The sequence below is a fragment of the Epinephelus fuscoguttatus genome, linkage group LG18 (assembly GCF_011397635.1).
Source record: "Epinephelus fuscoguttatus linkage group LG18, E.fuscoguttatus.final_Chr_v1".
Taxonomy (NCBI): Eukaryota; Metazoa; Chordata; class Actinopteri; order Perciformes; family Serranidae; genus Epinephelus; species Epinephelus fuscoguttatus.
This window is the reverse complement of record NC_064769.1, coordinates 32,153,200-32,168,775: the sequence shown is the minus strand read 5'-3', so window position 1 is coordinate 32,168,775 and position 15,576 is coordinate 32,153,200. Positions and strand designations below refer to the sequence as shown.

The following is a 15,576-nucleotide window of genomic DNA, read 5'->3' as shown; positions in this document are numbered from 1 at the left end:
AAAAATATTTAACATTAATTCCCCTTTTTGCACAACCCCTCTCACAAGTAACGAACATTCCCTATGTTTAATCGTACAGTAATATTGTTATTCTGCCCAACACAGAACAGAAGTGGAGGTGTGCCTGCCAGTCTGTGCTGAGGGAAACAATTCGCCCACCACACTGTGTTACACAGGAAAAGCGTCCGTCCCTTATTTCCGCCGGGTTGCTCGCACGCTGCAGTTCCTAGCCGTCACCAGCCATCTAATCTCATCTCGTAGCGGAGTCCAGATGAAGGTGAGGGTGGCGTGGCGCCGTCCTCTGTTTACCTGAGACACCTGTACCCCCGTGTTGTTAGCACACACACACACCTCCGCCCTCCGGCCCACAGAGGACGAAAACACGACTGCTACAAGGTCAGTGACAGGAGCGAGGCGAGCTAGCTGCGGCTAACTGCGTGAACTTCTAACGTTAACCGTCACCTAGCATGTTAGTGTCACCTGTCAGGGCTCAGCACGGTGTGCGGTGCGTTTGGGTTCAAGCGGAACTTTAGGTTTCTGTGAGTTTGCTAGCATCTGGTGTAGCAGGTGTGTCTCACAGAGAGCTGTTTCTGTGACTTTTTACCTGACAAGTGTGTGCTGCTGTCACCTGTACAGGATGAAGGGGCTCCCGGTGCTGTCCCTGCTTCTCTGGATGTGTGCGGTGTACTTCGTGGGCATCTACCTGTTCGTGGGTGGGTTCCTGCTGGTGAGGCTGGAGGTGAACAGGACCAGCACCTGCGGAGACGTGCTGCAGCCCGGAGAGGAGCCAGTGGACTTCTGCCGCGTCCAGCCGCGTTTCCGCAGGGCTGTCCTCCTCATCATCGACGCCCTCAAGATCGACTTCGCCTGGTTCGACCCCAACAACACGGCGCCACGACCCTACGAGAACAAGCTGCCCGTGCTGGAGGAGACGGTGTCATCCAGGCCTTCTCACAGCCGCCTGTACCCTTTCCGTGCCGACCCGCCTACCACCACCATGCAGAGGATCAAGGGCTTCACCACTGGGTCCCTGCCTACCTTTGTGGATGTGGGGAACAACTTTGCGTCCAGTGCCATCTTGGAGGACAACCTCATCCACCAGTTTGGGCAAGTGGGTGAGTAGTTACAAAGAGGCAACACACCCCAATGCTTCAAAGTTTGACCCTGGATTTTAGACCATGAGCAGTCCAGGGTTTAAAATATGTGTAAGAAAGGAAGCATGCACCTCTGCTTCACTATCATTAAAGGATCTATCTTGTCAGTGGTGCCAGTATACTCATGATATAATGTACAAGTATGATATATATCAAAAGGGGCGGCAGTAGCTCTGTCCATAGACTTGGCTTGGACACCAGAATGTCGCTGGTTCATGTCACGCACAGACCAAGTATGGAGTGTGGACTGGTAGCTAGAGAGGTGTCAGGTTCAGTGCCCCTGAGCAAAGCACTGAACCCCCAACTGCACGGGGCACCAGTCCAAGGCAGCCCCCTTTGCTCTGATACCTCTCCATTTAATGCATGTATAGGTCCTTTTTGGGCTTGTGTGTATATGACAACAGAGTGAAAAAAAAGTTAATTTCCACTCAGGGTTAAATGAAGTGTATCTAATTCTTTTTATAAGATTGATTAAGACAAATTTAAAGGAGCAGTGTGTAAGACTTGAGGGGGATTTAGTGGCATCTAGTGGTGAGGATCGCACATTGCAACCAGCTGAAACTCTTCGAGGTTATAATATCTTCAGTGGTCAATATTCAAGAGGTTTTTACCGGGAGCCCAGTTATCCACGGAGGTCTCTTCGTCTCCACAACAACCGTATCGGGTGATTAAACCAGTAAAAACACAGAATAAAAGCAGTTTCACACTGAAAACAAGTGTTTCTTAAGAACCAGGCATTCAGGAATTTTTTATTCGCAGGGGTGTCATCACTTTGGTCAACTGCGGTTGTTTTTAAATGTGCTGTATAAATAAATGTGATTTGATTTTTAAACACAGAGTAAAGCAGTTTCATGTTGAAAAAATTGGTGTTATCCTGACGCTCTCCTTGCGGAGGGGCTGCAAAGTACGGTCGCTGACACGAAAATGCGAATGGCCTTACCTGGAGCCAGTGTTTGATTTGTCCGTTCTGGGCTACTGTAGTACATGGTGATGATGATGATGATGATCTCTGTAGATGAGGAGCTGCTCGCTTCGTAGATATAAGCAGCTCATTCTAAGGTAACAAAAAGACAATTCTTACTTTCAGGTGATTGATTATACACTAAAGAAAACATACTTATTATATTGTCTTTCATTTTTGCCAACAAATCTGACACACTGGACCTTTAGCTTCATAATTTCCAGGGTTTACACGCTTTGGAGTTGGACAGTCAAAAAAATCTGGAGAAGCAGGAGTAGAGTTTTCTCACACACATGATACTTGTGAAAAAAAAATCCAGCATTATATGGCCTGACATCAAAGTTATTTTCTGCCCACATCATGCGTAATCACACATTAAAAGTCCAGTTTTATAATTCAAATGAACATGTTGGAATAAATAAGTGAACGTTTTCTCTCACAGGCAAAAGAGTTGTCTTCATGGGCGATGACACTTGGGAGAATCTTTTCCCCAAGAAGTTCCACCGCTCTCTGCCCTTCCCGTCCTTCAACGTCAAGGACCTGCACACCGTGGACAACGGCATCCTCCAGCACCTCTACACAACTAGTATGTATTTACTTCTGTGCTTCCGCGCTCTTCTTGTATCGTACCCGCGCCTCACATCTCCGTGTGTCACTTGCTGTTGGTTTTGACAGTGGTGGGGGATGACTGGGATGTCCTGGTCGCTCATTTCCTCGGCGTGGATCACTGCGGCCACAGGTTTGGGCCCGACCACCCGGCCATGGCCGACAAGCTCACCCAGATGGATGGAGTCATCAGGTCAGAGCGCAGTGCAGCTGCTGCACGCTTGTAACATGGTGTTCTCCAGCTGCAATCATCATTATGTGCTGACATAGTGCACCTGTAGTAGATATGTCATGTGACTGAGTAACACTGTTGATGTTTAAGGAGTAAAACTGCGTACAGTGACTCCAATTGATCAATGACATCATGGATTTTAATCTCAGGAGCCTCAATAAATCTCGTCTTGGTCATGCTTTTCCACCAGGTCAGTGATCGACCGTCTGCAGAATGACACCCTGTTGGTTGTGATGGGAGACCACGGAATGACTGACACTGGAGATCACGGTGGAGAAAGTCAGAAGGAGACAGACGCTGCCATCTTCCTCTACAGTCCCTCCCCTCTGTTTCCCGGACCACCGTCCCAGGTCGGTGGAATAGCCGCCTATTTTATAGTCAGGTTTAATATGAAATGATGATTATAGTCATGTGAAGGAAGGACATGGACTAGAAGATTTGATTTTGGAATCAAAAACTCAGCAGGCTGAATTCCTAGCCAACTAATCAGTCTTAAAGTGTACGTTCAGCATTTTTTAACTTGGATCCTCATGTTCTTGTGTCAAAGTGACTGATCGTATTGTGCAACACTGCTGCAACTGGCAGTGACAAAACAGGACGCAACAGCATGTTTGCTCCATCGATTAACGTCCATTAAAAGTGCTTGTTTTGCCGCTGACAGGCTCAGATTGTTCTCTTAGTGTCTGACAACTTATAGAGAGGATTCCTACAGAGATAGACCTTTTTGTCTAACCAGTAACAGCCCCAAAATCTTCACTGCCAACCCGGTCGACTTTGAATGAAGTGTGAATTATGGTGATAAAATTAATGTTTATTTCAATGGAGTCTAGTGGTGATGGCGATTTTTGGGCTGTTTCTAGCTAAAAAACAAAGACTTTACTCTTAAAGGGATAGTGCACCCAAAAATGAAAATTCAGCCATTATCTACTCACCCATATGCCGAGGGAGGCTCAGGTGAAGTTTTAGAGTCTTCACATCACTTGCGGAGATCCAAGGGGAGAGGGGGTAGCAACACAACTCCACCTAATGGAGGCTGACGGCGCCCCAGATTCAAACGTCCAAAAACACATAATTGAAACCACAAAATATCTCCATACTGCTCGTCCGTAGTGATCCAAGTGTCCTGAAGCCCCTACAAAGCCCCTAAAAAGTTGTTTGGAAAAACACACACATGAGTGCGGTCCACAGAGAGGCAGTTAGAGCTACAGGCTACAATGGGGCTAAAAACAGAGTTCAAATGATGTTTTTTCAAACAACTTTTTATGTCGGGGCTTCAGGACACTTGCATCACTACGGACGAGCAGTATGGAGATATTTTGTGGTTTCAATTATGTGTTTTTGGATGTTTGAATCTGGGGTGGGTGTGTTGCTACCTCCTCTCCCCTGGGATCTCCGCAAGTGATGTGAGGACTCTAAAACTTCACCTGAGCCTCCCTCGGCATATGGGTGAGTAGATAATCTAATTTGCAACTTTTCCATGAGATCTGTAAATGTTGCATACATCAGAAAAGAAATAGAAAAATAAATGTGTTTTGGCATACCATGGTAATAAAAATAAATTACATGGCAAGAAAAAATGAACTTAAGGCACTCATGCGTGGAGCAGGAACAGATGCATTAATTTAAAAAGCTTGTATTCCAAAACATGGCCGCTTACATTAAAACACAGACCGGTTTCGACCCTAACGTCTTCATCAGGGTGCAAAAGGGTGGACAGGAGTCAAGCAGGGGGTGTCATCCAGTCTTGATTAATACGTGAGCACTTTTCTTGAGTATCATATGATAAAGACAGTCCTCGAGCACACTAATAATTCCTACTCCAAAATTAAATTACAGTTGTAGGTATAAAAAGAATAGTAGAGCAGAGCTGTAATTTAAATCAGGCTTATTATATTAAGTGAATAAACAGTGTGGAAATAGAGGATTAATAACCAGGTCTGCAAAGTTTTAATTAAGACTCCAGACCCTCAGTAACCACACAGCCTCACAAAACCTTCTATGAATGACTAAGAATGATAATGATAAAAGTAATAATGGAATAATAATAAAAACTAAGTGATAACAGGGACCATTTTGGCTCCTGGTAACATCAGATTTTCTGTCTCCTAAATGCCACATTTTAATAATCAGTTAACTAGATGTAAATGAAATGCAGAGTGAGAGATGAGCACTGCTTCATTCTGCTGAAAGTGTATAAAAAAGATCTGTTATATTCTATTAATAACTGTCAGAGACAAACTTTAGACTCCTGGACCTTTAGAAGAAACAAAGTGCTGTCAGAACAGATTCAGTCCTCAGATGAGCTAACAAGGAAGCAGAGGGAAATGATCCAGTAAATATTCACTTCTATCCATCTGTGTTTTTACGTCTGTTTATTTCATTAGCAAATATCCATTTACATCCTGATTATCTCACCGAACCAGCAGAGTGTTTGCTGTATTTTGAGTATGTGTGATCATCTGTGTTTACGCTTGGCTGTGCACTTTCCCCGAATCCACTAAATCGATGCTGGCAGGTGGTCGCCGCCTTTTCAGGGAAAGAAGTGGATTTTGCACCAGTGAAGTGAACTTCAGCTGTGATTTCCATAATTGCAGCGTAATTGGAGTGTTGTATAATGGATAGTGGGAAATCATGGCGTTGCCCGAGTGCGCAGAAAATCCCACTGCTACAAGGAAAGGAGAGATTAGTGGACGTTATGTCCTCTTAGACAGTGACTCACTCACAAGTGAACAAATCCACCAATCTCTGTGAAGTCATTACAGATCACAGAGGAGAAACTCTCAAAGAAAAAAGGTTTCACAGGAATAATAGTCTCTTTTTCTTTCCCGTCTTTGGTTTATTTATTGTCCTTTTAACTCGGGCTCGGTAACAAGCAGCCGTGCCAGATCGATACAGTGATCGATGCAATACTAAGTAACTTTGGCTGAACAGCAGCCACTGTGGCAACAAGTGGTAATAGCGAGGTAATGGCATATTGAATTTGCCTTCATTTCCCAAGATTCTCTTGAGTCAGCTCCTGTGTAGAATGTAGAGTAGGAGCCCAAGCAGAAAAAGAGACAGGAAGTCAGTGTATATTTTCAGAGCAGTCACTCAGGGTGTTTTCACATATAGTCCTTTGTAAACAAACCAAACTCAGTCCTCTTACTGTTCGTTCAAACCACAAGCTACCAAAGACGCAAAGTCTCTCGCGGATGCCCAAGAAGCCTGACTGTCAAAAATATTTGTGGCAGCTTTGGTCGCTCTAGTCGCTCATCACATGAATCATTGAACGTTTGATCGCGAAGTGGACTATGGGCTTGAAAGCAGCGTCGTTGCTGCTTGCTGTTGTCCAGTCAAAAAGCTCATAGTTGACCTACAGAAAGTTTGGTCAATGAAAACAGAAAAGATGTGTCATCCCATTCAAACCAAGCAAGGAAGACTTGCACGCTACGTCGCAACATTAGCCTGCAATTCTCTCCTCTATTACTAACATTACACACATTATAAAGGACCGAGTGGGCACCAACGCAACTTATAAATTTCTCGATATCCATTGTCGGAACAAGTGAGCTGTAGGAACCAAAGTTACATGGCTTGTTCTCTGGGACCCGCTTCATCGAAGCACGTCAGCATTCTGACTGGTTGCCGCTGAACCGTGTCAGAGCTCATTACCATGTTTTAACTCCCCTCCAGAGCTACTCCGGTCGCTTTGGTCGCCCAAGACGCGTGGCTGACGACCAGGTTGCCTAAGTCGCCGGGCTCTCACTGAACATGAATGACTTCCGCTGCTTTGGAAGCTCTGGTCACTGTTGGTGTGAACGTACAGTTAGGGATGTTTTCACACTTGGTCCTTTTCAGCCCTCTAAGTGGACTCAGAGCGGTGACTCAGCATTTTTTGCGCATATGCGAACACTCCAAGAGAACTCAGACTCCTCTGAAGCGGTGGTCTGAGTTCGGTTCGCTTCAAGTCTGTGGTACGGTTCACTTAACTTGTGCACTGTGAGCACAGAGCGCCTCAGGTTCGCTTTGCTCTTTGCCACCTTATTTAGCCATCTAGGTCACATGCTGTTGACCTGGGACACTTGAAAAAAAAAGACAAAACCCTGTCGTCCTGTGACATTTACAAGGACGCAGGATTAGGAGTAGTTTGGTCCAAGGAAAATAGTGCACATCTCAAGATGTAGGATGTAGAATACATCAAATCGCAACCCTTAAATAAAAAATAATGACAAGCAAATCTTTAAAAACAAAGATAAATGGAGAAGTAATCTAACACAGCACACTGTTATTTTCTAGAGTGAACCGGACGTGGTGCCCCAGACCGACCTGGTGCCCACCCTGGCTCTGCTGCTGGGAGTCCCCATCCCGTACAGCAGCGTGGGGCAGGTCCTCCTGCCTGTATTCCCTCCTCACGGTCAGACTGAAGGTGCAGTTGGACGTCTCAGCCAGCTGGAGGCGCTGTGGATTAATGCAAAACAGGTAGTCTGCTCAGTTAGGAGCTGTCACAGGTTTCAAATGTCTCCACACAGGAGAACTTTACATATTACAGAGCATGTTCAGTAATTGTGTTTTCTTTCTCTGTGTGTTTAATTTCACCCCCTGTGGCAATTCTGCTTCTGAAGGTCAACCGTTTCCTGGAGACGTACTCTGGCATGGCCAAAGACATCCCACCAGAGAGCCTTGCACAGCTGAAGCATGAGTTCTCCCGCCTCTCCTCTGAGTACCTCACCACGGTCAGAGAGGGGCGGTCACCCTCCCCACAGCTGGCCGCCTCGCTGCAGGCCTACCTCACCTCTGTCAGAGACACCTGCCGGGCCACCTGGGCTCGGTTCAACCCACTGAAGATGGCAGCAGGTTTAGCCATTCTGGCGTTTGCTTGCCTGACATGTTTCATCCTGTCCGAGCTGTCACTTATGCTGATCAGGGAGAACGGACCCGGACTGAAGGCCCCGGTTGTCGTGGCGCTGATCGCGGGGGTTTGTGTGGCTGCTGGTCAGCTGCTCACGCAGGGCTACGTGGAGGTAGCGTGGTGTCTTGCAGCCGGCGCCCTCAGCTCTGAACTGCTCTTTCTCTGGAGAGCTCGAAGATCCAGAGCCATCACTGTGGAAAAGAACGGATCGAAAGCGTCAAAGTGCGCAAGCTGGCTGACCCCACGCCGCATCCTCATCCCCCCTCTGTTGGTGCCGCTGCTCCGCTGCGCCTCCCTGCTCTCAGACAGCTACGTGATCGCTGAAGGTCGGGCGGTGACCTTTCTGGTGTTCTCTCTGGCTCTTTACATTCCCATCCATCTCAACTGGGAGGGCCTGCTCCAGCCCCCCAGCCACGACCCTCTGAAGGCTGCAGGGATCCTGCCCTCCCCAGCCGTGTCCCCGTCAACTGTGAGGAAAGAAAGCAGCACCCTCCTGGCCTGCTTAGGACTCCTCGTTGGCAGCCTCTACCTCTCCCTCTCCTTCCACGCATGTCGGGAGGAACAGGGCTCCTGCCAGCCGTCTCCGTTTCTCTCTCCTCTGTCCCGCTTGCAGGACAGCCAGCTGAAAAACCTCCACTACGTCCTCTCCGTCTTCTCCCTGGGCTTGTGGACGTATCTGCTGAGGCGCTGCCTCCGCCATTATGGTAACCTCAACTCCTCCGGCGGGACGGTGTTCACGGCCCGCTGGATCCTGCCGCTGCTGTCTGTGTGCCTGGCGCTGCACTGGGCTGTTAGTGCCACTCCAGAGGACAGCTTCAGGAATCTGGCCGAGCTGATCAGCCTGGCCCAGCTGGCCCTCCCCAGGGCGGCCTTCTGTCTCCTGGGAGTGGGGCTGTTCCTGATCTGGCTCGACCCCCTCACTGTGTTTGTGAAGACCAGGGCCGCAGCTTCAACCAGAGGTCCATCCCTACCCCCGCCCCGCTACCGAGCGAGCACCGGCATCAGCCCCCAAGCCGAGCTGCACCACCTCATCCCCCAGATCTACCAACGCATGCGCCGGTCCCTGGACGACGGAGAGCTGAGTGGAGGCAGCGAGGTGGACAGCAGGCCCGCTGTGGAGGCCTATGGACTGGGAACCGTCTACTCTGCCCCTTTGCTGCTGTTCTGCGGCCTGCTGGGAATCGGTCTGCTGCTGCTGCACCCGGAGGGCATGGCTGTGTCTTTCCTCCTGCTGCTGCTCGAAATGGGAGCTCTGTTGCACATTCACGCTTCCTCCACTTCTCTCAGAGGCCTGCAAGGAACATACTCTGGTGAGACTCTCAGAATTTGTGGTTTGTTTGTCCCTCATGACACGGTCTACTTTCCTTTTACTCCACTCACCCACCTCTCATGTTCCTTTCAGGTGGCTTTAACGTGCCCTGGACTCCAGTAGTGCTCTGGTCCCTGGCTGCCACCCAGTTCTTTCATGCCACAGGTCACCTTCCCACATTCCCGTCCATCCAATGGGGCGCCGCCTTTGTGGGATTCCCTGGTGGACACACAGGCACCGTACTGCCCGCCTCACTGGTTACCCTCAACACTTTTGCCTCACACATCTTGTTCGCAGGTAGTTATTCACACAGAAGCGACAATAAATGGATTTGTGAGTTTACTGAGTTCAGTATGATTAAAAAATGTGATTAAAAACAGGATCCTTTAGGGAAATTAAACTGTTGCAGCTGCAAATGGAACAGGAAGTGGAACAAAAGACAAAATACATTAGAAACTAAGAGTTTGAGTTTGTCCATGTCTCATTGTCTCTAGTGGGTTGTCCTCTGCTGCTGTTCTGGCCCCTGGTGCGCGAGGCACGTGGCAGCAGGGGAGGAAGAGCCTGCGGGGACGAGGGAGAGGACGCTGTGATGGAGATGAGACTGAGAGAGAACCCCCAGCAGTTCAGCGCCGCCCTCCTTCAACTCTCAACACGCTACCTCTTTATTCTTGGAGCACAGGTACGCCCGCAGACCGTGAAATGCTCTCGTTTGATCTGTTTGTTTGGTCGCTAATCTCAAACATTTAGTTCAATTTGGGGATTCAGTTTCCTGTTAGTCTGCTGTTAATTGAATTTTTTGTTGTTGTTGTTCAGTCCCCTTCGCTCCATGTGTGTGTCAGATTCACGTCGCCACAGTCAGTATTTGTGCATCTCTTCGCAGGTCTTTGCTTCAGTCTGTGCAGCTGCTATCCTCAGGAGACACCTAATGGTGTGGAAGGTTTTTGCACCCAAGTAAGTGCCTGAATGGATTTTCCAGCTCACACAAGCTCACTAACAGTAAAGGCTTTTGAGAATATGGACACGGTAAATGCCAACCACTTTATCTGGGCAGTGCAGTGAATACACATGAGTGAGGGTTTGCTTTTCTGCAGATGACCACTGTAAAATACACATATTTACATGTGCAAAATCTGAAACACTGAGTTATAAACCATGGAAAAATCCACATTTCTTAAGTTTTTGGGTTTTTTTGTAAAAAATGTTGCAAAGTTGGGCTTCAGACTCTTGTATCTCTGACTCCTCTGTTCTCTCCCCCCCAGGTTAATGTTCGAGGCCTCAGGGTTCCTGATGAGCAGCGTGTCTCTGCTGATCGGGGTCACATTAGTGCTGAGAGTAGACCTAGCAGTGAGCCGCTGGTTTAAGAGACTTATCCCCGATGCATCCAGGTAGCAACGGCACTCCTGCTGTTTTACCACAGAAGGCCACCAGAGCTCACTGTGCCACAGAGAAAACGGACATTGCGGTGTCACTGTAAAGTTTTTATATGGAAGTTTCGCACACACAAAAAAAAAACATCGCCATCTGTGTCTATAGCATGAGGATCCCCACAAACATGTCATGTGAGGCTGCCACTTCCTGTTAACCTCGTGAGGGCTATGTTGCGCATTGCAGGTCCGGGGGGGGGGGGCTTTTACATCAAATCTCGGACTGAGCATGAGTCATGTCGAAGGTGGTTTTTTTACAGAGATAATAAGATAATCTTGCACTTCACTCAGCTCCTGAAGTTGAAGGCTTTTGGGGTTTCGAGTTTTATGTGGTAAAAGAAGGAACAACAGTTTCTGAATGTCTCTCCTGTTTTCTAACAGTATGGATGAATCCGAGCTCTCCAAAACCAGACAGTCTTGTGAATGGTTCATATTTCCAGCAGTCAAAAAGCTTCACTAAACACATACAGTAAACAGTTTACACTTGCTGTATGCCTGTCGCAGCTGGCTAGCAACAGCATTTAAACGAAATAGGCCTTCTTTCCCCTCATGTCGTAACAGAGGATTACATACGTGTACGTGCAAGTTTAATGTTACGGGGAAAAAAGGAAATAAAAGAGCAGGTGAATGTAAGTGTCTTACTGCAGGAGCTGAACCTGTGACTCTTCAGCTACAGAAGGAACACTTAAAGGAACACTTCACCCCCTCACATGACCATTTGTGTATCAATTAGTCACCCCGTGTTGCGTTGAATTCGTGAAGATGCCTCAGGTGAACAAAGAATCCAAAACACTGAGAAAATTCTTAATGAATTAAAGTCATAGCTGACCGCATTTACAAAAGCAAAACTATATCGATCCAATCAAAATCTTATTTATCCAGTCATATACTTAGTTCTTCCCAAATAGACGGTACTTTCTAAGATGGAACTGAACTGAAAGTGAAACTTAGCTGTCTTCAAAGCCAGACTCTATTGACAAAAACAATAATTTTACCTTGCTGAACACAGGAGGTGCAGTGGTTAGCTTTGTTGCCTCACAGCAAGAGGGTTCCTAGCTTGAACCCTGAGACTGGGGAGCCCTTCTGTGCGGAGTTTGCATGTTCTCCCCGTGTCAGCGTGGGTTTTCTCCAGGTACTCCAGCTTCCTCCAACAGTCCAAAGACATGCAGGTTAACTGGTGACTCTAAAATGGCCGTATGTGTGAATGGTTGTCTGTCCCTGTGTATCGGCTCTGCGATAGTCTGGCAATGAATTTTGGTGAATTGATTTAACCCTTTCAAACACCTAAAGTCACACAATAACACAAACTAACTGATCGGGGCAGCAGCTCCTGTGTTCAGAGAGGTAAAATTACATTTTTGTCAATGGAGTCTGGCTTTGAAGAGAACATATATAAGTTTCACTGTTCATCCTGTTGGAGAGAGCTGTCTTTCTGGGACGTACCAAGCATATGACTTGATAAACAAGACTTGGATTATACTGCACAAGTTGTGTGAGAGCCTGTAAAGGGATATTCTGACAGTTTTGCCGTTGCTAAACACCGTCGTCTAACTTCAGTTAATCAAGAACCTTTTCTGTTTTTGGATTCTTCGTTCATCATGGAGGAATATGAGAGTTTTCTTTACAAGTTCAACATAACAGGGTGAGCTACTGATAGACAAATGGTCACCTGGGGGGTGGCGTATTCCTTTAACCACCAAAGTCAATCTGGTAACCAACGTCTGGAACTACTTTAAATTTGCAAACAGTTTGGTGAAATCCATCCAAGTGCATTTACACCATGTCTGTCATCCAAGTGTCTGCTGGAGGAACTTTTCCATTGTTTTGTATGTTTTGTACTTTCAAGATGTTGAACTAACCGGCGCGCCTGGTTACTGCCAATTCACATAGTATTACTGTGCAGTTAGTTTTTTTTTACACAGTTTTGGGTTCTTAATCTGTCGCGGTCTTTTATTATTTTTCTTTTTATAGGGTTCAGATTTCTAACTCTAACACCTGTTTGTAATCCAGATTTTTTTAATCACTGATTTTTTTTAATTTCAAATTGAATTTTCTGTCTTAATTAGGCCTCTTACATCTTTCCCCCTGGAATAGGTGCCTAGCTTTGACCAATGCCTTTTTTTATTTGTGTATGATGTCATTATGTTGACAGGGTCATTAAATCCAGGACCTCCAGAAACACTGTCAGTTAATTTATTTCTCTGCAGGCCGTCTGAGTCAGTGTCCGACGTAAGATCTGTTACGATTGTGCAGCTGTAGTCAGCAGCTAAAGCTCATTAGCTAATGCACAATATCGAAGTTGTTGACTCAGGATGAATTAGCTGCAATGCAATAGTACTGCATTCCTCAGGCTGTTGTATGGGAGTGAGCGGTCATTTGGAGCGGCTGCCGTAGTGATCAGCCCAAGTGATGGTTTGGCGAGGTTGTGTGATGACGGGGCACTTTTTTTTCTGTTCTAAAATGTTTAATATATAAATATCTGATTAATTAAGATGATTTTTTCATGCTGTGAAATATGTAATAAAACTTTTTTTACATGACACCGTGGCCTTGGAGTCATTTAAACATAAGGATGAGAAATATCCACATTCCCTGTTATGATTTATGGTGTATCCATGTTTCAACTTTATTTATTGTTTCCAGTGCAAACTATTTATACGGTGCATAAAAGTAGTATTTAATGTTTTGTTTATTGATCCGAGGACTTGATGGAGGAGACGGGTGGGGCCATAACTTTTTACTGCTCATCAGTCAAGGTGCTTCATTCATTATTCACCGGGGCTTTCCACATTTCCAGTTCCCAGAAGTCTATAAGTCGTCAAACATCTCACTTATTCAAACAGGCAGGGGGCAAAATCATATTCAAGAAATTGGCTGTTCTTCCCTCAGCTTGCCTATAACCTGTTTTTCCCTGGAAAGTAATATATTAAAGATGACTGACCAGCTTTGAGACGCAGAGTGAAACTCAATACACTGAATTTAAATTAGTTTGTCAGTTTTATTATATACATCTGTTTTCCCTTTAAATGTAAATTACAGCAGCAGATGAACTGAGCAGGGCTGCATCTGAGAGAACATTCAGTCATTTATGAAACCTCATGAGTGGCCAAGGATTCGTAGCAGCATCAACAGACCTGCGGCACAGCTCTGGCATCAGACAGAAATGAAATAAATCCAACAACAGAAAGCAGAAAATTGAAAAGCACATCCACAGAGCCAGAAATCGAAACACCTGCAACAGCCGAGTCACTGGTATTGACCAACAGGTCTTTCAAGCTACTACTGATATATTCTGTGCGACGGCGGTGTGAAGATCTCACTGTAGCTGGAAACTTCTATATTTATCTTCTATCTCTCACTCATTGGAGATAAATAGAGAAATCAAGTGTTCAGTAGTCTGGAGATTGAGATGGATGGACAGGTGTGTGTGGTGCTTTTTGTAAATCATTAAACGGTGTGTTAAAGGAAAACTTCACCCACAAAATGACAATTTGTCTATCTGTTGGTCGAGTTGTGCTACCTTGAATTCATGAGGATAATCTGTTTTTCTTACATGCCTTCACAGAAAATGGTGGACATATTGATTTATTGACTGGGGGCCAGGTTTAACAACAGCAAAACTGTATCAAAACTTCAATTTACAAACTCTTACACGACATGTGCAGTAAAATCCAAGTTTCAGTGGGTGACATATTCCTTTAATTAGATAAATCACTGGTCAAAAAGTGTCATTTTACATCTTGTAGTTATCATTTGTGTGAGATGAGAGTGCAAATGACTTAACTTTAAAAATTTGAAGCAACTCATAAAGTCGGGGTAAAGTAAAATCTGAGATCTAAACACATGATATGTTAATAAACACTTGTTGCAAACATGAGGAGACAGAGAAGTATACTGCACTGACTTGTGGAGTTAGACTGTTTAACTGCTTTTCTCTATTTCTGTGTCCAGGATATTTTGGGCGGGGCTAAGAGGAGCTAAGAACTGGAGCCATTGAGTTTTGTTGTTGTCGGAAAAAAATAAGTAAAAAATTACCACTCTGTTGCAGACTGAAAAGAATTAGGTTAATTTTCAGACAGGTCAGTGTCTGCTGGCTCCGAATTTGATGCTGACTCTGATGGCTCAAACTTGTATGGCTGTACAAGTCCAATAAACCTGCTAGATGAAGCCTCCGTTGTAGTGCTACAATTAAAAGAGGCTGCAGTTTGCCCACAGGGGGCGTGGCTTCAGCACATTAAGCAGACATGCTACCAACATCTCCGAGTAGAGAACACTGCCTATTTCTCATGATTTTGAAATATTGTTTTGTATATTTTTTGACTTTTTTAATCATTCAAATTTGGTGGGGTGCTTAATAACACTTTTTGTTGTTCTTGTTGTTGTGCGACAAACTTATTACACATATTTTCTTTTGCTTTATGCAGACTTTAAAACTGTTCCCTTTCCAGGAATGTGAGTATGGTGTTATTGCCATTTAAAACTCAACATACAACAAAGAGAAAAATAAATACTCTTGTACTTCCAACAATATCTTATTGTACAACAGTTCTTTTCTTTTGGCTTTACTGATCATGCTTTACCTTATTTCAGTCAGGAGAGACTTGTTTTTATAGTAAAAAGAATATTTATTAACATGTGCACATAAGAATGAAAAATGTGGAAAGTCTTTGCTAATTAGACCCTGTAGAGATTGTATAATTTGAGGAGGGTGATGAATCCATAGTCAAATAGGGAACCCCCAAGGACGCCGGTGGTGGTAGAGGTGGAGAGGAAGATGTAGAGAAGATGTAACCTGGAAATCCAGATGCCACGCCCCCAGCGAATTCGAATTTGCACTGCACTGGGATCTGACCCTGAAGAGCAGAGCTCGCTGAATCGCCTATAGGACCAATCAGATCAGTCTATCTAACAGAGGCGGGCTCTGGGCGGGTGTAACATGATGAGGACAGCGCTGCGCCGTAAGAGTCTAAAAGTAAACAGCCAAGATGGCAGCTGCCGAAGG

At 45.5% G+C, this 15,576-nt stretch overlaps 1 protein-coding gene across 1 annotated transcript; it reads left to right on the top strand.

Moving 5' to 3' along the window:
* Nucleotides 1-146: 146 nt before the first annotated feature.
* pigo (phosphatidylinositol glycan anchor biosynthesis, class O) lies at nucleotides 147-13,072 on the top strand. Its single transcript, XM_049604570.1, has 11 exons — nucleotides 147-396; nucleotides 637-1,115; nucleotides 2,558-2,701; nucleotides 2,791-2,914; nucleotides 3,144-3,303; nucleotides 7,229-7,411; nucleotides 7,555-9,151; nucleotides 9,244-9,447; nucleotides 9,645-9,829; nucleotides 10,031-10,101; nucleotides 10,410-13,072. The coding sequence occupies exons 2-11, from the start codon at nucleotides 638-640 to the stop codon at nucleotides 10,537-10,539; spliced, it is 3,276 nt and encodes a 1,091-aa protein (XP_049460527.1). The 5' UTR covers nucleotides 147-396; nucleotide 637; the 3' UTR covers nucleotides 10,540-13,072.
* The last annotated feature ends 2,504 nt before the right edge of the window (nucleotides 13,073-15,576 follow it).